General features: G+C 35.8%; 1 protein-coding gene across 1 annotated transcript in view; it reads right to left on the bottom strand.

The window, feature by feature from the left end:
• dnah12 (dynein, axonemal, heavy chain 12) overlaps positions 1-20901 on the bottom strand; it is a 33546-nt gene extending 12645 nt beyond the window's left edge. The window contains 51 exon segments of the mRNA XM_048178115.1: positions 718-894; positions 1084-1164; positions 1322-1484; positions 1638-1771; positions 1948-2142; positions 2255-2416; positions 2777-2969; positions 4058-4068; positions 4070-4237; positions 4515-4814; positions 5449-5704; positions 5793-5959; positions 6056-6194; positions 6441-6592; positions 6674-6862; positions 6942-7061; positions 7179-7367; positions 7491-7574; positions 7697-7837; positions 7927-8110; positions 8505-8614; positions 8696-8815; positions 8906-9151; positions 9244-9483; positions 9714-9866; positions 10036-10208; positions 10389-10545; positions 10631-10750; positions 10834-11024; positions 11027-11115; positions 11744-11865; positions 12010-12204; positions 12655-12855; positions 12954-13139; positions 13259-13499; positions 13636-13829; positions 14242-14376; positions 14482-14607; positions 14687-14822; positions 15049-15227; positions 15371-15462; positions 15602-15755; positions 15870-16058; positions 16202-16397; positions 16942-17100; positions 17814-17880; positions 18192-18381; positions 18485-18511; positions 18611-18698; positions 20410-20611; positions 20768-20901. Of these exon segments, the coding sequence (XP_048034072.1) occupies positions 718-894; positions 1084-1164; positions 1322-1484; positions 1638-1771; positions 1948-2142; positions 2255-2416; positions 2777-2969; positions 4058-4068; positions 4070-4237; positions 4515-4814; positions 5449-5704; positions 5793-5959; positions 6056-6194; positions 6441-6592; positions 6674-6862; positions 6942-7061; positions 7179-7367; positions 7491-7574; positions 7697-7837; positions 7927-8110; positions 8505-8614; positions 8696-8815; positions 8906-9151; positions 9244-9483; positions 9714-9866; positions 10036-10208; positions 10389-10545; positions 10631-10750; positions 10834-11024; positions 11027-11115; positions 11744-11865; positions 12010-12204; positions 12655-12855; positions 12954-13139; positions 13259-13499; positions 13636-13829; positions 14242-14376; positions 14482-14607; positions 14687-14822; positions 15049-15227; positions 15371-15462; positions 15602-15755; positions 15870-16058; positions 16202-16397; positions 16942-17100; positions 17814-17880; positions 18192-18381; positions 18485-18511; positions 18611-18698; positions 20410-20603 (7875 nt within the window). The 5' untranslated portion in view covers positions 20604-20611; positions 20768-20901.
• Between the last annotated feature and the right edge of the window lie 1272 nt (positions 20902-22173).

Here is a 22173-nt window from a genome sequence, read left to right as displayed (position 1 = left end):
TGATAACATGATATTTTTAGTGAAATTTGTAAATTGTCTTTCTAAATGTTTCGTTAGCATGTTGCTAATGTACTGTTAAATGTGGTTAAAGTTACCATCGTTTCTTACTGTATTCACGGAGACAAGAGAGCGTCGCTATTTTCATTTTTAAACACTTGCAGTATGTATAATGCATAAACACAACTTCATTCTTTATAAATCTCTTCAACAGTGTAGCATTAGCCGTTAGCCACGGAGCATAGCCTCAAACTCATTCAGAATCAATGTAAACATCAAAATAAACACTGTACTTACACGATTAGACATGCTGCATGACGAACACTTTGTAAAGATCCATTTTGAGGGTTATATTAGCTGTTTGAACTTTTTTATGTTGTTTAAGGCAAGCACGAGCTCTTGGGGCATGGAGCACAGGATTTAAAGGGCCATACACCCTGAATCGGCTGAAACTTCACAGACACATTCAGGGGACACCTTAGACTTAGATTACATCTTTTAAAAAAAAGTTCTAGGGCACCTTTAAAATTTGAAAATCACCCAGACTAAATTGTCATTGATATTCATTCTTACATTAATTTCCATACTTGTCACAGGTATTGTCTTCCTTGCATGTATTTACACATTTATAACTGCCTTCACACAGCACAGTTTGTCTCCAGTTGTCTGAAAATGCATACTTCTCTATGTGAAAAGCAGTATGTAAAATACATAGTTGACCTTGAGTGTGTCCAGGGCAGACAGCGCAGCCTCCAGTGCAGGGATGGCCTCAGCCAAGTCACTCTCACACTCATTCTTCAAAGCCTGGGATTCATTTGCTTTTAGAGTAGCCGTTTCTTCATCCGCACGGACAAGTTTGCTCTTCGCCTCAACCTCCACTGACTCAACCTCTATCACCTGCAGAAGAGAATCACGTAGCTAACATATGTAGGCAAACTTTTATCAGAATTAAGGCAAAATACAGGCCGAAACACTACAGTAGGAACAACAGAAACACTGTAAATCTATACATTGGCAGTACAAAATGAACAAATGATCATTTGTTTTAAACACGGGTACTGTATGACAGACGTTAGTGTTTCTTACTTTCATTATTTTGGTGTTGTCAATCTTAGCCTGCTCAAGTTTAGGCTGCAAGTCCACCAGCTCCTTCTTCATTTCACTCACCTAAACCAGCATAAATGCATTAAAAACACTTCTCTGCCTTATTGACCATAATTAAAAAGGATATGAGGTTATAAAAAGATCCATTTTAGTATAATATACACTATTATATGGATTGAATACTGCTACTTTCTTCTGTACATTATTCCCAGCACATTACCTGAGACTCTGCAAAAGCTAATTTGTCCAGTCCATTTGTATATCTGTTTTTAGCACTCATAACATTGTCTCGTTTTTGAGTGAGAAGAAGTCTGAAGGCAGCTATAAGCTCCAAGTAGGAAGTAGGAGTCACATAGTTATGACGACCCAGCTCTGACAAAAACCTGCAAAGATTACCACAAAGAATTTTACTCTTGCCTGAGTGAATAATTGTGATAACTTTATTGTTCAATATTGCAAAGTGCTTGCTTGTGTTCTACTTTTTGGAGGAACTACCTATTTAACAGAGCATATTAGCCTTGATATAAGCATCATACCTGTGAGACAGATCAATAGCTGAAGTATGGAAGGTCTTGCAGATTGGCATGACTTCCTGACGCTCAAGATCACTCAGCTCCAATGTCTCCAAAAACTTATTAGCCACTCGCTCCAAAGCCTCTTCAGGCCATGGCTGGGGAAATCAGAAACTGAACTTCAACTTCACTTTCAGAGAAGGTTTATATTCAAAATTGGTAAAATTGGTCATTATATATATTTATAACATGAAAAAAAAAACAGTTTCTTAAATTTCCCAACCATAATTACTAAAATGCTTAACCATCTATTTCCTGGCCTTGCCAAACTCACCTGAAACCAATCTATGGTGCAGCAGTTAATGAGGGAAGGGAACTGTCTGAGGCGGTTTCGGAAGGCATCTCCTATTGGGCTGAAGGCCACTACTATATGTAGGTTCTCTCTGCAGCGAGTCACAAAATAAGCAAACAGAGCCAGAGGGCTGAAGTCCAAATTTTTATCCCCAGCCTGAGCAATGGGCCGTACAGCCTGTAGGGGACACAGAGAAGAACCCACAGAAATAAAATAAAATATTTTCTTACAATACAACACATGAAAAAAGAGATTTATAGTTCTTGCATTTACTTTGTCTGTATCTTACCTCCATGATTTCTTGCTTCTCATCCACAGCAAAAATATTTGGTACCTCTCCTGTGTTTAAAATGCTGTCCACATCTTCTAAGAAGGCTTCATCCTTTATTTGAGCATCAGTGAGCAGGAACACCATTTTCTGGCCCTTTACTCCGGCATTCTTCATCAGGCGCTAGACAATACAAAATCCATTAGACAGCACATTTGCCTTCTAATATAATCTTCACACAGCTTTTTTCCATACAACAATAGTTCAAAGTGACCGTGTGCTGCCAAGCTACAGAAATATTGTAATATACACTTGGAATATTGCACACAAGTAGTATTTATTACTTTTATGATGGTGTTTTTGTACTTTTTTTGACATCCCCTGGTCACAACATATTGTTGTGGTATGGAAATAGCGGCTTGAAGATTCATTAAAAAAAACCTTTTGTACTCTATGGAAACAATAACAGCATATAGGTTTGGAATGACATGATGGTGAGTAAATAATGAAGGAAAAAAATCAATTTAATTAATTATTTCATACCTTCAGATCATCTCTCCATTCATTCATGCCATAGCTTTTGGAGATCTCAGGCTGGAACAAAGTCATATCAGCCATAAAAGTAGCGAGTCTGGTGATGGACTGACGGCCGCTGCCTCCAACTCCAACCAGCAGAGCATTTCCCCCGGGCTGTTTTAAGACACGGCTGATCCTGGACAGGTGCTCTAGGACGTAACTACACAGAACAAGGGAGACAATATAAACACTGTCAGAATTTTGATCTCTTAAAGGTGCCCAAGAACGTTCTTTCACAAGATGTAATATAAGTCTAAGGTGTCTCCTGAATGTGTCTGTGAAGTTTCAGCTCAAAATACCCCATAGATTTGTTTAAATGAATATTTTTAACTGCCTATTTTGGGGCATCATTAACAATGCACTGATTTACACTCGGCGCCGCCCCCTTAAATCGCGTGCTCCCTGCCACACCAGCTGTCGACTATATTACAGCGCATTTACAAAGTTCACACAGCTAATATAACCCTCAAATGGATCTTTACAAGATGTTCGTCATGCATGCTGCATGCATGCTTCGAATTATGTGAGTATAGTATTTATTTGGATGTTAAAGTTTTATTCTGAGTGAATTTGAGGCTGTCCTCCATGGCTAACAGCTAATGCTACACTGTTGGAGAGATTTATAAAGAATGAAGTTGTGTTTATGCATTATACAGACTGCAAGTGTTTAAAAAATGAAAATAGTGACGGCTCTTGTCTCTGTGAATACAGTAAGAAACGATGGTAACTTTAACCTCATTTAACAGTACATTAGCAACATGCTAACGAAACTTTTAGAAAGACAATTTACAAATATCAGTAAAAATATCATGCTATCATGGATCATGTCAGTTATTATTGCTCCATCTGCCATTTTTCGCTGTTGTTCTTGCTTACCTAGTCTCATGATTCGGCTGTGTGCAGCTCCAGACGTTAACTGGCTGCCCTTGTCTAATGCCTTTTATAATGTTGGGAACATCATGGGCTGGCATTATGCAAATATTGGGGCGTACACCCCGACTGTTACGTAACAGTCGGTGTTATGTTGAGATTCGCCTGTTCTTCGGAGGTCGTTTAAACAAATGAGATTTATATAAGAAGGAGGAAACAATGGGGTTTGAGACTCACTGTATGTCTTTTCCATGTACTGAACTCTTGTTATTTAACTATGCCAAGGTAAATTCAATTTTTGAATCAAGGGCACCTTTAAGACAATTCCTCTTATTGGAGAATGGCAGTATGTGACATCATGCTCTTTTGAAAAGTTACCGGAATATGACCTAAGTTCATGCGGTTCTTGTGGGTTTGGTTGTACTCTTCCAGACAGGCTTCTACCACCTCACCAAAACGCTCAATGGAGGGAACCTCTGCATACAGCTTCTCACTTTCATCCACGTCAGGGGTCATATAATCGCCAAATAGCAAGTTCCGCATATTCTCATCACAAAGCTGAGGGGGAAAAAAAATATATACAAAAAATGAATCATCTTTGGTTTCACAGGGTCAGAAGTTCCTTCATATTCATCAGTGCAAAGCAAAGTATTTTTGTCCTTTTACAATTTTTTCATTAAAAATATATGAATATTTTTAAAACAAGATACATTTACTTTAAAAATTTGCATTTGATATTAAGATAATATATACAAAATTATTGTTAAGTAATTTTCAAGTGCATCATTTACTGAAAGAGAAATTCTGAGGAGGGAATTTCTGTTTTTTTACGTACAAGTTTGTTACCATCCTTAAGATGTTCAAAGACTGTTTCAAAGTTCTCCTTGAAATGTTCCTTCACAATATTGCTTATGAGTTTGAAGAGCCAGGCTCGGTCCTGGTCATCCACAAGGCGATCATAAAAGACACGGTAAACTTCGTGTACAAAAAGCCGGATCATTGTTCGCTTGTTCTCAAGTGATTCCTTCTTCAGTAGCAGGCAGCCCTGCACCACTCTTGAGAAATCTCTTAGGTTGAAAGTGTAATGAGACTTAGCTGGAGTGGGAAGGAGATTTTCTATGGCCTTTTTATAAACCTATTTCACACAGAACACAGAATTAGACAATATGGAATAAAAGAGACAAATAATGGAAATATCTACCATTCAAAAGTTTAGGGTGAGTAATTTTTTACTTTTTTAAGAAATTTATAATTTTATTAAGCAAGGATGCATTTAATTGATCTATATTGACAGTAAAGATGTTTACATTGTTACAAAACATTTCTATCAGAAATAAATGCTGAACTTTCTATTCATTAAAAAATCCTGAAAAAAAATACATCATGGTTTTCACAAAAATATTAAATAGCACAGCTGTTCCCAACATTGATAATAATAAGGAATGTTTCTTGAACACCAATATCAGCATATTAAAACGATTTCTGAGGGATCATGTGACTGAAGTAAAATTCATGGCTGTTGAAAATTCAGCTTAGCCATCACTCGAATAAATGACATTTTAAAACATATTAAAATAGAAAAATTATTTTAAATAAAAAAATATATATATATTTCACAATATTAGTGTTTTTACTGAATATTTGATTAAATGAATGCAGCCTTGGTCAGCAGAAGAGACTTCATTCAAAAACATTAAAACATCTTACCAAGCCCAAACTTTTGAACAGTAGTATATACATATTAATTGCCTTTCTACCCCATGACTAACCTCAAGTGTTGCAGTGACTATCTGATTGCCAATCGTGAAGCAGTCAGGTGGGAAATCATTGGTCCGGAGGTAAAAGGCCACAACATTAGAGAAAATGCGCACCATGGTCTCATCGCTGAATGAATTTATACTGCAGATGTTAAAATGGCGAAGGAAACGAGGAGTCACTGCATTCCTCCCACCACCAGGGGGGCCCATCGCTGAGATCAGTTGTATGTCCATAAGTGTAATTTTTGAGGTGTCCTTGAGATCATACCTACAACATATAGACTTGATTATAAAAGCAAAGAATCAAAAGACTAGGACAGACAATAGCAATTATAGTGTACTGAAGTTTAGTTTACCAGTTCCCATGGTCAAAATACTGACGAAGCAGCTCGACTGGAGGTTGTGCACCAAAAATCTCTTTTGCTGGCATATTCATGTCATCCACAAAAATGATGCATTTCTTTCCCATGGGAGGTCCATATACCCCCTTTCGCCTTTTGTCTAGTCTGGACATTATAATGTTCTAGAGGATAGAAAGAGAGTTTGTGTTATGGAAAAATACCAGTGAGAGATCCATTTTAATAATATATTGACAATATGGTGACTGTGAAGTGGTTACCTGGGTCTGACTGGCACTGGTGCGAGCTGAGAAGTTGACGAAGAAGGGAAGGAAAAGGTCTTTGTCGAGATTGTTCATCAATTTTTCTTTCACATAAACAGACTTTCCAGTGCCAGTGGGGCCGACGAGCAAAAGAGGTCTAAGATCAATGGAAAAATAAGATGAGTTTGGATGAAGACAATAATATAAAATCTATAGCTTAACTATCAAGGCTAAAAAAAGATTTGGTCTGATGCAAAGGTTCGAAAACTAGGGGCCTCTGCAAATTTCCAAGGGAGCCACAGGACAACTTTTAATACTTCAAATATGGTTGGTCTTTAAAAGTCAAAATGGTTGAGAACCACTGGTCTAATGTTTGTCAAAACATTAAAAAAAGAATACTTACACCCCATAGTGAATGCAGAGATCCATTAGATAAGTGTATCGTACAGTGTCAATTGTGGGGACAATGATATCCTGTACTTTGGTATTTTTGTCCCCTAATGGTACATTTCTGATCGACTCATTCCAGTGTACCCAACGTCCTTTTCCTTTGAACTTAATTTTAAGGGAAAACGAGTCATTTTCTGAAAGATATATGTCTTAAATTCTCATACTACTAAACCACTATATACCAACCTCATAACTGTAGTCATAGACAAGACCTTTCTCGTCAAAGGGACATTCCCATCTCGACACAGTAGCAGGTATGGGGTAGTCCTCTGCATTTCCTGAGATAATTTCCTTCAGAAACTGATCAAATCGAGTGCGGCTGTCTGTATCACAGCAACCACCGACAGACCACACCAGGGCAAAGGCAAAAGCTGCCTGCATGGGCCAAAATTCATGTTTACATTAAACTGTGTTCTGATAAGTTGTATATTGTACCTTTTAAACGAATAATTACCATGATCCATGTGCGTATGTTTTTGTTCCCTGGGTCTTCATTTAAAGGTCCAGTCAGCAGCATTTCAAAGAGTCGTGTGAGAGACACAACAGTGTTACTGTTGCTAGTGGGAATGACCTCCTGGAATATGAAAATGAATGTAACTCAATGAGCTCCTACCGATTTGTTGACAACATCTGAGATCAATATAATCTAACATGGTTATGCTATATGCAATTCATAACATAAAGCAATTACCCGGCATTGCTTGCGTAACAAAACAAGTGCCGGAGGAAGTAACCACTCAAACAGCTGCTGCAGTAGGTTTGAATTGTCTTGTGCTTGAAGTGGGTCAGGAAGTGTTCTCATCCATGATAGCACCAGAGGAGTCCATCCTAGCTGAGACGGCTCCATGTAGATCATTCCACAGCGACTCACTGTGGCTGGCTATTTCAGAAATCAGAAATTGTTAGCATGCAATAGATCATGAAAGCTGAAGTGGCTTCAAATATGCAGTATATCTGGACAGTGCTGAGGTTTAATATTAAATATTAATACAGGTTGACTTACAGAAGCTTGCGACAAATCCATGGCCTCAAAAATCAGACTCATCTGATTGGACATCTGAATAATCTCCCCACTCATGAGGCATAGCTAAAACAAAACAAAATTTCAGTGCCAACAGCCACCAAGCCTCCTGTTTAATAGGGAATGTTCCAGCAACGTTGATATAAAAGTATATCCATATATTGTACATATAGATATAAAATAATTGCCTTTTTGTTGTCATCCAACACAGTGTTCATGCTTTCAATCCACAGCGTGTCTATGGGGCCATCAAACACCACCCATTTTCTGTCTGGGGTCTCACTGGAGGCAAATTCCCGAAAGGTGTTTGCCACAATCCCATCAGTCCACTGATAAAACAGAAATTTGCAGGTGAAAAAAAGAACAAATAAAGAAATGGTTGTTTTTAATCTGTCTGATGTACAATTCAAACTCTCACCTCATGGGACACAGGATCAAACTGACCAAAGAGTTGGCCCATCGTAATAGATTTAGGATTGACAGTTTGGTACACAACTTTTTCTTCTTCGTTATAACCCCACTCATTCATAAGGGTCAAAGTATCAGCAAGAACATGAAGTACTTTGGTTTTTCCAGCAAATGGTTCGCCGACAAGCATGAACCTGTGGAAAATTTCAAAGAATATTTTATTATTTGTTCCAACCTTACCATTGGATAAAAATCCTCTTGTTTAATAGAAAAAAAGAAAATTGCATTAGATACAAAGTGTGTGTTGCTTTATATAATATAATATAACATGTTATTATAACATAACATAACATAACATAACATAACATAACATAACATAACATAACATAATATAATGTTTTTACCCAGAAAAAAGTAGATCACTATACAAATGTAGAATACTGACTACTTTATGTGTATTATAATGTTACTATAATATCAGTATTAAATAAAACGTAATATTACATTCGCCATCTTTTTTGACTGGCATACAGCTTAACAAAAAAGATGTTTTACATCACCATTTTTGGTGAGGAAATACCCACTTACCCATGACGAACTATCATCATCTCATAAGTTTGAATCATTTTGTCCAGGAAAGCCTTGACAGGTTGCACATTGTGCTTTTTGCAGCAATTTTCAGCACATTCCAGGAACAACTAGTGCACATGAACAAATATATAATTGAAATATCTTATTTCTCACCAGCAATCTAAATGAGAAACTAAACAAAAACGTACCTTATAATCTGCCACAGGAAGAGAAATTCCTGGGAACAGGTCACTGGTGATTCCATTGAAAAGAGGGATATCATGGGAGAGAAACTTGGGCTCATTGACATCCTTGATGGACCGGAGAAGCTAACAACAGAATGAGGATAACGTATCAGATTTAAGCCAACTTAGGGTATAAGATACTATGCTAGCTATTCTTCCATTTCATTTACTTACAAGCATATCCTCGTTTTCATCTGGAAATTTGAGTTTGAGGTTGCCAGCAGCCACCAGCACTGCTTTAACAGCTCTCATTCCATAGTCATAGTGAAACTGAGAAGATAGCTGCTCAGAGCACAGCCTGTAGGTCATCACAATCTTCACTGAGAGAGGCTTAGCATTGAGGAAGCCATACGAGTATAAGGAGATCTCAGCGATCAGTGCATAGTTGGGCACCATCATGGCCACTGTTCTAAACAAGACCTGAGTAACATGAAAACAGATCATTACAGTTAAATCCACAACAGACAGCCTGATGTTAATGAAGCAAGTTACAAATAATAAAAAAAAAACACCTTGAGGTTATCAGGAAGTTCAGATCGGCCTGCGTATCCAGGGTTCATGGTGATGGCGACAAAACAGTTGGGGTTGAGGCGTAACTCTGTGCCCTCAAAGTCAAAATATTCAAGTCTCATTTCGATGGCCCTCTGAATACACAGGATCTGCTGAGCCACCACTGACAGCACCTCCAACTCAATCCGGTTAAATTCATCAAAGCATGCCCAGGCACCAGAAGATGCCAACCCCTTGAAGAACTAAGAAAGAATAGCCAGACAAATGATGACTTAATATAAGAGTTTTTATGTTATTCATGGAGCCCATTGAGTATATTATAGATAAACTGCTGAACATAGCTTAATGAAATTAGAGTGTAAGAGATGAACATGCTGAAGTTTCTGAGGAATAACCAGATACGATGGCCTTTGAGGAGTCCTTGATGTATTACAGAACACCAGCTTAATGTTTGAAATGTAAAAACTGTCACCTTCCCCATGGCTAGGTAGTCCAGGCCATCTGAGCAGTTAAACACCACACACTGAACAGCAAGGGCTTTGGCCAGATCTTTGGTGGTTTCAGTTTTGCCTGTGCCTGCAGGTCCCTCAGGAGCTCCACCCAAATTTAAGAAAAACGCTCCAATCTTTGAAAGGGAACAATAAGCCAGATATCATAAAATAAAATAATTATGCCTCAAAATAATCACAAAAGTTATAAATATGTAGCTAGCATGATTACTGTTCGTTTGGTTGTTGTTTCAGATTTAATAAACTATAATAAATAGCATAAAATAAATTAGCAATTTAATATACCAAAGTTCGGTAGCATCTGTCTGTTAGCGGTGTAATGACCAGGCGAGGAGAGTTTCCAAGGTATTCATAAGCATACTTGACATCACAGTTTATAATGCGGACACGAACATTGTCGTTAGCCCAATAGTAACGTAGCTGGGCAAGCCACTGGAAATCGGTCTCACTTGAAACTCCTGAAAAGGATGTCGAAAGTAGAAAATTAAAAAAAAAAAAAAAAGTACAATATAACCACAAACAATTATGTCACGCATTAAAGATATTTTTTTAAATGTTTTTTACAAGATTGAAGAATGATTGCTTTATAAACTACATAATATCAGAGCTACCATGCAGATTAATCTAAACAAGAGAACCTTTCTCTATCATCTCCATGACAACATCCCTGGCATGCACATCTATGGTCACTAGGGCTCCAAGAGTGGTGCGTGTCTGCTTGGGCAGCTTCCCCCTCACCAGCTCCACGATATCATTCAGCTGATTCTGCAGGTGCTCATAGTAGTTCTTCAGACCCTTATGAAATCATCGACATCTTAGACAAATAGCAAAATAAACACAGAATTCAATGGTCCACTAATATTCAGAGTGGTTTCCTTACATTAGCTCCGCTCCTGATGGCCTCATGTACCTCCAGTGTCCAGTACATCTGAGAAGTACAGAGGACCACCTGTCCAGGCCACTCACGTACCCACTGACTCCTTTTAGTCTCTGGATAATCCTGAACACATTAATCACAGTAACACGGTGCATAAAATGTAATAAAGATCTAAATTTGAAACAAAAAGTGCAAATGAGTTTTACCAGCCTGGAGCGATTGATCACATCCCTGATGCTTCTCAGCATGATGTCTTCCACCTGCACCAGCCACTTTTCCACAGCTCCTCGTGCTTCCGAGGTAGAGATTTTCTCGATGAGCTCCACACGCTCCCCCTCACTGCTGTACATGGCTTGGATGTCCAGGTTGGGCAGGAAGTCCAGTTTGGCGATGCCTCAAAGCATTTCTTTAAGTGAGGCTGCACTCGCATGGGATCTTTGGTTTCTGAGAGAATCTCCAGCATCTCATCATTTGACAGGAAAAAGAATCTACAGAGTGTGAAAAGGATTATTAATAAATATAGAGGTTATATGCCATGGCTGTTTGATAGTGTTGTTATTGTTACCTAAAACTAAAACTATTTCAATTGTTTTCCTTAACTAAAATAAAGCTCAAATAAAATAAAAAAACAGAAATGAAAATCCGAAATGTTCCCTTGGCAAAAAAGAGAAAGTTATATTTTTAAACTAAAATTATTCTTTTTTTTTTAAATTATATATAAATAAATAAATTAGAAATAAAATAAATTAAAGCTAAATACAAATATTTACAAAACCAAAAACTAATAAATATGACAAAAGCAATAAAACAAACTAAAATTAAAATGAAAACTGAAAATATAAAAATGAAAGCTAATTGTAAATATTAATCAACACTTTATAATGAAACTGCAAAAATACTATTGTTTCCTGAACAAAATTCCTGTCTGCCATTGGTCAAAAAACAAACAAACAACAAACTCACATCACTGGTTAAGCCAGTGTTGCTGTGTCGGAACTTGTCAGAATGATCAAACAAATAGCACTTAAAACTTTTCTCTTCTTATGAATGGCTTATTTTAACATTTAAAAAATGACATATTTTAGCTTGAAACATGAAAATTTTAAAATGTATTACCGTGGAAAAAACAATCTTTTCTTTTCAAGATATGCATTCAGGCCCTTCATAATGTTCTCAAGGAGATTGTAGGACTCGTGCAGTTTTTCAAACAAGCCAGGAAGAGAGGTTGCAGCTAAAATCTGTGCAAAAATGGGAGGATTATTGGTATTAGCTTCTTTCAAACATAAAATAAAACAAATGAATGAGATTCATGCTAGCACATGAGCAAAATGATTTCTAAACCTCCAATTCTTTTATTATTTGTATTTTGTATGTTTCATCACCTTTGGGTCCTTCACACAATGTGTCATGACCTCCTTCCAGTGTTTGTTTACAATTTGGAAGAGACGGCCCTCCTCAGGCATCTGCTTCATTATATCCTCTGAGCTGAAGATGGGCTCCAGGTATAGCCACTGATGTTGTACCTTCAGCCACTCATCTATAGTGTCTTGGATACGGATCAAACGCTCCTCCCAGACCTGGTATCAATCAGCAAAAATCAAAATTAATCTTTCTAAATTAACTCAGTATCCCTTCAACATGATAAAGAAACATGTTCTCTACCTTAGTATCTGTCCGAATATTCCTTATGCACACACTTAACCAATTACAAAGAACATTTGAATCAATAAAAATGTGTTAGTCTTTATATAGACACAAAAGTTTTTATATGTGCATTAAGCTCCAGGTGAGTGGAAAAGTTTTATTAGATCAATTCCTTCATTATTTTTTTCTTTTTAAATCTTTTTAATTTGCCTTAATTCATATTTATTTCCAAAAGAAACACATTGGTTTTTGAAGCAAGCTTGTTTTGAAATTGTTATATGTATTGGTTAACATTTGTGAATAAAACAAAATACACATTTTACTTTTCCAGTAATTGAGTGACTACAAAATGTCTTTAAATACCTATCCTTCAACAAATTCACCTTAATTTCTATCTCGAAAGGCTTGATGAAAGGAGAGCCTCTCATGGTTTGGGTTTTCACTATCTGGTCATCTAGCATGGTTTGAATCTCATCCACAGAGGAAAGGATGGACACGCCAGTGTCCCTGTATGGATGATAATGAAATGACACCGTATCCCAAACCTCCACCATATTATGCATGGCCCTCTCCAGTGCGAATTCCTGAAAATGAACAGTTTCAACAAAATATGTGAGGTGTTTTGTCTCTTTACGGCATATAACTGCACCAAATCATCTTGGGTGGATCACAGTGTTATTACTTTGCTGGCCCCTGCACTGATGCTCTCAAAATGTTCCAGGTACGGGGTGAGGTTCTGTTTGAGGATTTTTCGCAGAGTGCTGCCAGAATCAGGGGTCAAGTCATGGCCCGCAATTTCTGACATTTGCTCCCAGTGCCGAGGTCTGATGCCGGGGTTACACAGGATGGACACCATTGGAATGTACTCCTAAGAATATAAAACATAAAATCCAGTCATTTATCTATCTACATGTCATTCCATGTGGGTGAGTAAATTGTTCATTTTTGGATGAACCAATCCTTTAATCTGTAGGGTGAAAACATCACCTTGAACTCTTTGACCTGCTCTACAACACTTGAGCAGATGAGAACAGTGGCACTCTCCTGTTTGTCCTCCTCTTCCTCTTTGGGCTTCCTCTTTTGTCCTGCTTTTTTCTCCTTTTCTTGCGCAGCCTTCTTTTGTTTCTGCACGAAGAACTTCAGCATCTTGTATATTTCTCTGATGTACTCTTCAACCTCCAGCTCTATACTCTCACCATTCAAATCCAAGAAAGCCCCGTCCATCCATCTACACTCAGACGACAAGATAGAATCCGATATAACATAAATCAAGTTCTTAGAGAGGAAAAGAAACTGTCTGAAAATAGTGGCAATAAAGTGATGCATTTCATAATTATGGATCTGAGGAACATGAATCCACAAACCTCTTTCTTGTGCGTTGCCATTTCAGAACCAAGTTGAAGAGCTTCTGATAGGGCTCAATGGTTTCCTTGATCACCTCCACCTCTGGGTATAAGGTTTGTTCCCAATTGTAAAGGGCTTCTTCTTTGTTGATAAAGACAATTGATTCCTCAATGTCCTGGATTCTTTTCTGCACTGCTCTCACATCAGAAGCATACTGGAAAGGAGAGGAAGTATAGCAATACTATCTTTCAGAAGTCCAATAATCATGACAGGTTAGATCAAAGAAATAGTTTTGCCAAAAAAGTTTGTAATAATTTTCTCGCCTTCCTGTCATATCAATTATGTACTTACTTTCTTTCATAAAACACAACATGAGATCTTAAACACAATGTCCAAGCTTCTGTTATCCATACAATAAAATAATGGCGATGCACCATGACAAGCTCCAAAAAAGAAAAAGCATGAAAAAGTATGAAAAACAGAAGCATGGACGTTCTACCTGACAGATATCCATTTGTGTTCCATGGAATATGGGATCGAAATGATGTGACTGAAAAAGTGTTCATTTTGGGTGGACTATTTCTTTAACTGGACAAATAAACTGAAGATTTCAGTTTGTAATATACCTGTTGAATCATATCGAGTTCAGAGCACTCTGCAAATTCCTCCATCCTGCGGCCTACTTTCTCTAGTTCTAGCAGCAGCTTCTCTCTTCGACCCATAAGTTCTTGCTGACCCTTTTTCTTGGCTTCATCCATCACCTACAAAAACAAGTGTGTACCGTAAGTCCTTCTGACAGAAAACTTCAAGTTTATATATTTGATATCCATTCAAATCCATCCCTGGATATTTATTCAAAATATCACCTCATCACTTTGATCGAAGATCGGGTAAATGTTTTGTGGCCAGAGCACTACTGTGGCATTCAGTTCAAGGTGCTCTGCATCAAAAATATGTACGTCCATCAAGTAATTCATCCTGTGTTGTGTCTCCTGGAAAAAAAAATATTTTAAAATTTAATTGTTATCCACACTAAGAACATATAAAAGTTAATAGTTCTGAGGTACCCACCATTATCTTATTGTTGAGCTCCTCTAATTCCTTGGTTTTCACCTCATTAATGTAAGTAATCATTTCTATCATGTCCTCTGTTGTTTCAGGGACTTTCAAAGCCCTGTCCTGAATGGCCTCAAACTCTTTACAAATCCTGAAGAAAAACAAAGTCTTTACTACATTTCAAATATATATATATATATATATATATATATATATATATATATAATAATCACAATAATCACATATTTAAAGTGAAAATAGATAAAGGGATGGTTCACCTAAAAATGTCACACAGGTTTTGGAAGACATAAAGGTGAATGAGGTGACATGAGGTGAACTATAACACATTGACAAAACAACTCTAGCACTGATCTTACTGAAGACTGCATTGATGGTGTGAGCTGACGAGCTTCCCCACAATGATTTCAGAAAGGGTTTTCGCTTTCTTTGTAAGACCTTGTTTGAGCTCCTCACAGTCCAGTCGCACCATGTCAAAATGGATCAAAGAGGGAAGACCAGATATCTCTTGCGACAATGCCCGAAACCGTTCCACTTGCTGACATGCAGGATGCAGAATACACAGACATGCAGTGTAAAACAGATTAAACACAAAACAATAAAAACAAACACCTTAGTATACTGTTCAAAATACATTACTTTTTATACTTTTGTATTAATGTATAATAAATCTGAGCAGACCTTAGCGTACTCATCAAAAGAATGCTCTTCTTCCATTAATTTTTCCACTTGAGACTGTGCCGTCCCATTGACCAACCAGTCATAGCTGTCAACTAAATAATATCCATGATAAAAGATTTTTTTTTTTTAAATCAGCAGAACAGAGTCACAAACACATTGCTAACATCTATATGGGTTTAGAGCATTGCTGTGTGGTTGCTAAGGTGTTGCTAGGGTGTTTTGGTCACTCACCATAACTCTGGAAGTGTTTGGCAGGTCCATCCAAGTTTATCCTTACAGCATTCCTAAGAGTGGTCTCTGCCCACATCTGAACATGATCTGAGAGCTTGGCATCCACTACAGAAATGTTGACCTCTGCTAGCCATGACTGGATCGTCTGCACTTTCTGTGGGTCAGGCAAGACTTGACATCACACATGTGCGCATAGATGGATCCGATCTGATTCACATAATCAGAATAATTATGTGCAACCCAATTGCACAACAATATATTTCCCAACCTGCATGGTATTGCTGATCAGGTTTGCAATTTCAAGCACAGCCTGCTCTAGATCATGAAAATTAGGATAAAAATCCATCCTTTCGTCATCAAATATTAAGTCCATCTTGAATAGGGGGAGTTTGCTGATGTTGAGGGGATCAAACAAGCTGACAAATGCCACCACACTCCTCTCAACTAGAGCCTTTAGCTAAAAGAAAAACAAAGGGTAAACAAAACCAATGATTCAATTACCCTTAGGCAACAAACACACCAATAGTTGGAAATAAATCTCATAGTTACTGTTAGCAGATATGAAACTGCATGAAAAACAATATTCAGCTCACAGCTCACCTGATTAGATATAAGAGTTGAGGCACAGTTGTAAAAGGAGTCAAGTTTTTTGGGTTTGACATTCTGCAGAGTGTCTTTGCTGGTGAGCAGGTGAATGATTTTGGGGAACCAGGATTTCATGAGTCTGTCCTCGACTCTCTCACACTCCACAGCCACTTTGTTCTTCAGACTCTCACAGTCTATAGGCCCTGTGGACCTTTATAACAGGTTTCAAGATGTACATTACTCATTCAAATTTCAATTCATATGGAAAGCAAAGAAGTCTCATTAAAAGCTAATATTCTTTTTTTTTAAGTAGTTTAATTATTATATATTTATTATTTCTTAAAAGTAGTTTTATTTTTATTTTATTTTATTCATATTTAATAACTTTTTTACTGTAATAAACAATTTTACTGCAAGAAAACCATAAAATGGAACAGGAAATTAGATCCTTATGACAAGTGTATTGAAAATATTGTATTACTTTCTTTTTTCACATTTTTAGAATCATAATTTTATTTTATTTTATTTTATGGAAGATGGCGTAAATGCTATTAATAATGTTTGAAACCAACATGAATATAAAAGATTGCATATTTGTGCAACTTGTGTTTTGAATTTGATTTTCAAAAGATTTCTCCTTTTCATCTTGAAAATGTTATTCACCATTGACCCAAGCAACAAATACACAGCATGTAATCAGAAAATGAGTGATCCCAGATCACAAACACCATCATCATCAAGCAGAACAGCAGTACCTGCAGTCTGAGAGATCAATAAGGAGCAGGTGGGAGAATGTGCTGTGGCAAATATCAAGGACACTCTTCATGGCTGGATGCAATATGTGTAGATTCTTCTGTATCTCTTTTCGACTCTGCACAAAGCTGTCATGCCATGGACAGGAGAAATCTAGGATCCTGGTGAAGCAAAACCAAGATCTTAAATCGTAAAACACTTTATAAACTGGCCATATTAAAGGGTTATTTCAACCAAAAATGAAATTTCTGTCATTAATTACTCACTCTCATTTTGTTCCACACCCGAAAAGACTTTCATTTGTCTTCAGAACACAAATTAAGAATTAAATCTGAGAGGTTTCTGATCCCCCATAGAAAGCAATGTAACTACCACATTTAAGGTCCAGAAACGTTGTAAAGACATTGTTAAAATAGTCCATGTGACTACAGTGGTTCAACCTTAATGTTATGAAGTGACGAGAATACTTTTTGTGCGCAAAACAAAACAAACAATGTGAACAGCGTAGGAGACTGGGAGGGAAGAGAAGAAATTGTTGAATAAAGTCATTATTTTTGCTTTGTTTTTGCGCACAAAAAGAATTCTCGTCGCTTCATAACATTAAGGTTGAATCACTGTTGTCACGTTGACTATTTTAACAATGTCTTTACTACCTTTCTGGACCTTAAATGTGGTAATTACTTTGCTTTCTATGGGGGATCAGAAACCTCTTGGATCTCGTCAAAAATATCTTAATTTGTGTTCCGAAGAGGAACGAAGGTCCTGTGGGTTTGGAACGACATGAGGGTGAGTAATAGTTTGGGTGAACTAATCCTTTAAGATTATTATGTTAAATGTTGCTAGAACATTTATTTGTAAAAATGTGCACACTTACTCAGTCGATCTGTTGCTCTCTTGAGGAATTGTGTCAGTTGACTGTGGATCTTTCAGTATAGTGCTTACTAGAAAAAAACATTAATAACAACCTAATAAAAACCCAGTATACTGTACCAAGTTTCAACAACAACAACAAAAAAACTTTAAAACACACAAAAAATGGATCTAGAATTTATATTATTTACTGTAAATCTATAGTCATTTCTGAAGTTAGTTTTCTGGAAAATGTCCTTGTTAATCACAAGTTTATGTTTTATGACAAATGAACAGGACCAATGTGATTTTGAATGACCACTTTGATATTATCAAGACAACAATGTCAATGATAATGTGATGTTTTAATGTGACTATATTCCAGACCAATGATTGGACTCACCTCTGTGCTTGATCATGACTCTGAGATAGGTGTCACCGACCTCCTTGCATATGTCCTCAAGCAACTCTTGTCTGCCGGGCCCCTGAAGGAGCCGATGGGACACACGGGCCAACATGGCATCCAGCCACTGTGGCTGAAATGGTGCGACAGGACTTCGCTCAACACACTCTTTCAGGAACAAGTAGTTCATCTACAAGAAGAATGTGGAGGGAAAAGTAAAAAACAGAATTAAATGAAAAGATCCACCATGTAAAAAACAGAGGTTAATTATGAGGTAAAATATAATAGCATACATATCGTTTCCTCTCTTCATTGATCATCTAGAAAACAAAATTAAATTACATTATTAATAAATACGATGCATCTCTATTTAAAATCATATAGTGTGTGAGATGTATGATCAAGTAAAAAGGTCATACTGTTGAGGGAAGCTCTGGTTCAGGAGATGAAGGTGATGCCGGTCCTGCTTCCTTGGCCTGCATGTAAGCTTGCATTGCCCTGTCAACTCTAACACAATTTCAGATATCACATTACAATATTACTCTATTATATTATAAAACACCCAATGACATATATTCAGGTAGCTGACAACATTTCAAGCATATCTAAAACTACAGTAAACATTTTTCTAATTTTTGGATAATTAGTACACATGCTATTGTTATGACCATACATTAATTAAGTGATCACTTATTCAAATGTATACATTAAAACTTTACAATTTTGTTTAAGTGAACTGCAGCAAAAAGCTAAAATGTGATTATAAAAGTGAAACACTTGGAAAGTAATTGCACAATATACACTACGGTTCAAACGTTTGGGGACTGTTAGATTTTTAAATGTTTTAGAAAGAAGTCTCTTACTACGGAAGAGGATTAGGGCCAAGCAATAATAAAAAAATAAAACCATCTCAAGATTAAAGTTGTTAAATTTCGAGAAAAAAGTCGAAATAAAATGTTGAGAATAAACTCGTTAAATTACGAGAAAAAAAACGTGTTAAATTTCGAGAAAAAAGTTGAGATAAAATGTTGAGAATAAAGTCATTAAATTATGAGAAAAAAGTCGTTAAATTACTAGAACAAATTCGTTAAATTATGAGAAAAAAGGTGTTAAATTTCGAGAAAAAAATCGAGATAAAATGTTGAGTTTATTCTTTTTTTTTCTTTTTTCTCGAAATTTAATGAGTTTTTTTCTCGTAATTTAACGAGTTTATTCTCAACATTTTATCTCGACTTTTTTCTCGAAATTTAATGAGTTTTTCTCATAATTTAACAAATTTGTTCTCGTAATTTAACAACTTTTTTCTTGTAATTTAATCACTTTATTCTCAATATTTTATCTCGACTTTTTTCTCGAAATTTAACAAGTTTTTTTCTCGTAATTTAACAAGTTTATTCTCACCATTTTCTCTCGACTTTTTTCTCGAAATTGAACAAGTTTTTTTCTTGTAATTTAACGAGTTTATTCTCAACATTTTATCTCGACTTTTTTCTCAAAATTTAACAAGTTTTTTTCTCGTAATTTAACGAGTTTATTCTCAACATTTTATCTCGACTTTTTTCTCGTAATTTAATGAGTTTATTCTCAACATTTTATTTAGACTTTTTTCTCGAAATTTAACGAGTTTTTTCTCGAAATTTAACAACTTTAATCTCGAGATGGTTTTATTTTTTTATTATTGCTTCGCCCTAATCCTCTTCCGTATCTTACACTCACCAAGGCTGCATTTATTTAATCAAAAATACAGTAAAAACAGTAATATTCTGGAAAAATGATTACAATTTATAAAAACTATTTTTATATGAATATATTTTAATGTAATTTATTTAAAGCTGAATTTTCAGCAGCTCCAGTCTAAAGTGTCACATGATCCTTCAGAAATCATTCTAATATGCTGATTTGCTGTTCAAGAATATTATTATCAATGTTGAAAACAGTTAAGATGATTGTGAAAACTTTTGTTTGTTTGTTCAGGATTCTTTTATGAATAGAAAATTTAAAAAAGCATTTTGTTAAGAAATATTTTCTAACGTTATGAATCTTTTTACTGTCACTTTAGATTAATGTAATGCATCTTTGCTGAATAAAAGTACTTATTTATAAAAGTACTTATATTCAACCAACATTTGTATATTAAATAAAAACGCCCAGGTTAATTGTGAATAACAAAGAATAAGAAAATAATAATTAAATACACCAGCAAAGCTGTTAATATTACATCATTTTTTGGAGTTGTTGTCGCTGTTCCTTGCTCCTTCTGTGTCGCAGGAGTTTTCTCCTCACGGCCAGCCTGCTCTCTGGAAGGCCTGACTCTCCTTCCTGGACCGGTGGACTTGGGATAGGAGGCAGAGCATTGTACCTCTTCAAACCATCCACCGTCCGAGACTTAAATGCCTCTGATGAGGTCGGCATTTCAGCGACTGAAAAGAGTACGATATTTGTTCCGTTTAAACATATATTAATGTGTTCAAGCATTTGTTAGTATTGCGAGAAATATGAGGGGAACACATCAAACCGAATTTTGTGTTAATACCGAACTTAAATGAATCAGTTTGTAAAGTAATTACGCATTTTACCGTTTATCTAGCTTTGACGCGTCATTCGTACTCCTAACGGTATTTTTGAGCTCCAAACTGACAAGTTTGTTGCACTTGTGGTATTTCCGTCAACATATAGGTTACCATGGATGCAAAATCGGAAGTGCTTTGTTATCAGCGAACACAAGGAGCGCATTTGAGGAATGTCAGTGAGATAGGTCAAAGGAGATGGACAGTGTTAAAATTGCTAACTATATGTGGCCTATTTCATCTGCATAAATGTAAAGTTACTGACTGTAAGCCCAACATTACGCTTTTTTGTATTGATCTAAAACTATTTTATGACTCTCTTTGTTCATCGCTCAACAAGAAAGCTGCTAAAACTGCACAACTTCTAAAAAAAAAAGATTTCCTTATAATACCTCCTGTGTATTTCCTGAAAATGAAAGGTTTTTTATTATTATATATATATTTTTTTATTTTTATATATATATTTTTTGTCTTAGATATTTGTTAAATAATTTTTTTGCTTAATGTTGTTTAAAAATAATAATAAAAATGTTTCCAAAAAAAAAAAAAAATGTCAGTGAGATATCTCTTAAAGGGATAGTTCGCCAAAAAAAAAAAAAAAAAGTATTCTGATTTACTCATAATTATGTCTTTCCGAACCTGCAGCTTCTGTGTGCTGCAAAAGTATATCAGTTACAATCCATGTTAAGCAAAATACAGACTCAGTTACCATTCACTTTTATTGTATAGATAAAATATACAATTAAAATACTGTAAATGGTGAATTTGACTGTCAGTCCCCAACATTCTAACTTGTTTTGTGTTTCACAGAAGAAAGAAAGTCATACAGGATTGGAACAACATGAGGGTGAGTAAATAATGACAATAAACCTGTGTTACCTTCTTAATATATTTTATTAAAGGATGCAATATACTATGTTGATTTGTAATATTTTATTTTAATATTAATTTTTATATATAATTGGGGCTTTTCTTTTCTATATTAAACCCTGTAAAGCCTGATAGTAGTCAGAAAAAAACTTTCGGTCATTTAAAAAAAATGGAATAGTTTATTGAACTTTAAGACAATTTTAAAAAAAAAAATCCTTAAAAAAACATTTGCAAATGTGTTTTATGTTTTGGTTCATATTTGGGGAGGACAAAAACACCTTAATTATTTATGTCAAAAATTAAGATGACATTCTGATAGCTTGTAAATCAGTATAGCAGGCTACTTACATAATAAAAGCATGTAATAAGACAAAAGTATGTTTTTTGTTGCTAAGGTATCTCAATGAATACAACATATTATTGGAAGTTATATGTATCATCACCCTATAACTTCCAATAATATGTCGTATTCATTGAGATACTTTAGCAACAAAAAAAAAAAAAACATACTCATTTGCATATTCTAATGTGGATGTCGAGACTTA

Source organism: Megalobrama amblycephala, linkage group LG24 (assembly GCF_018812025.1).
Source record: "Megalobrama amblycephala isolate DHTTF-2021 linkage group LG24, ASM1881202v1, whole genome shotgun sequence".
NCBI lineage: Eukaryota > Metazoa > Chordata > Actinopteri > Cypriniformes > Xenocyprididae > Megalobrama > Megalobrama amblycephala.
Note: the sequence above shows the minus strand (reverse complement) of the source record. Positions and strands in the feature narration are given on the sequence as shown.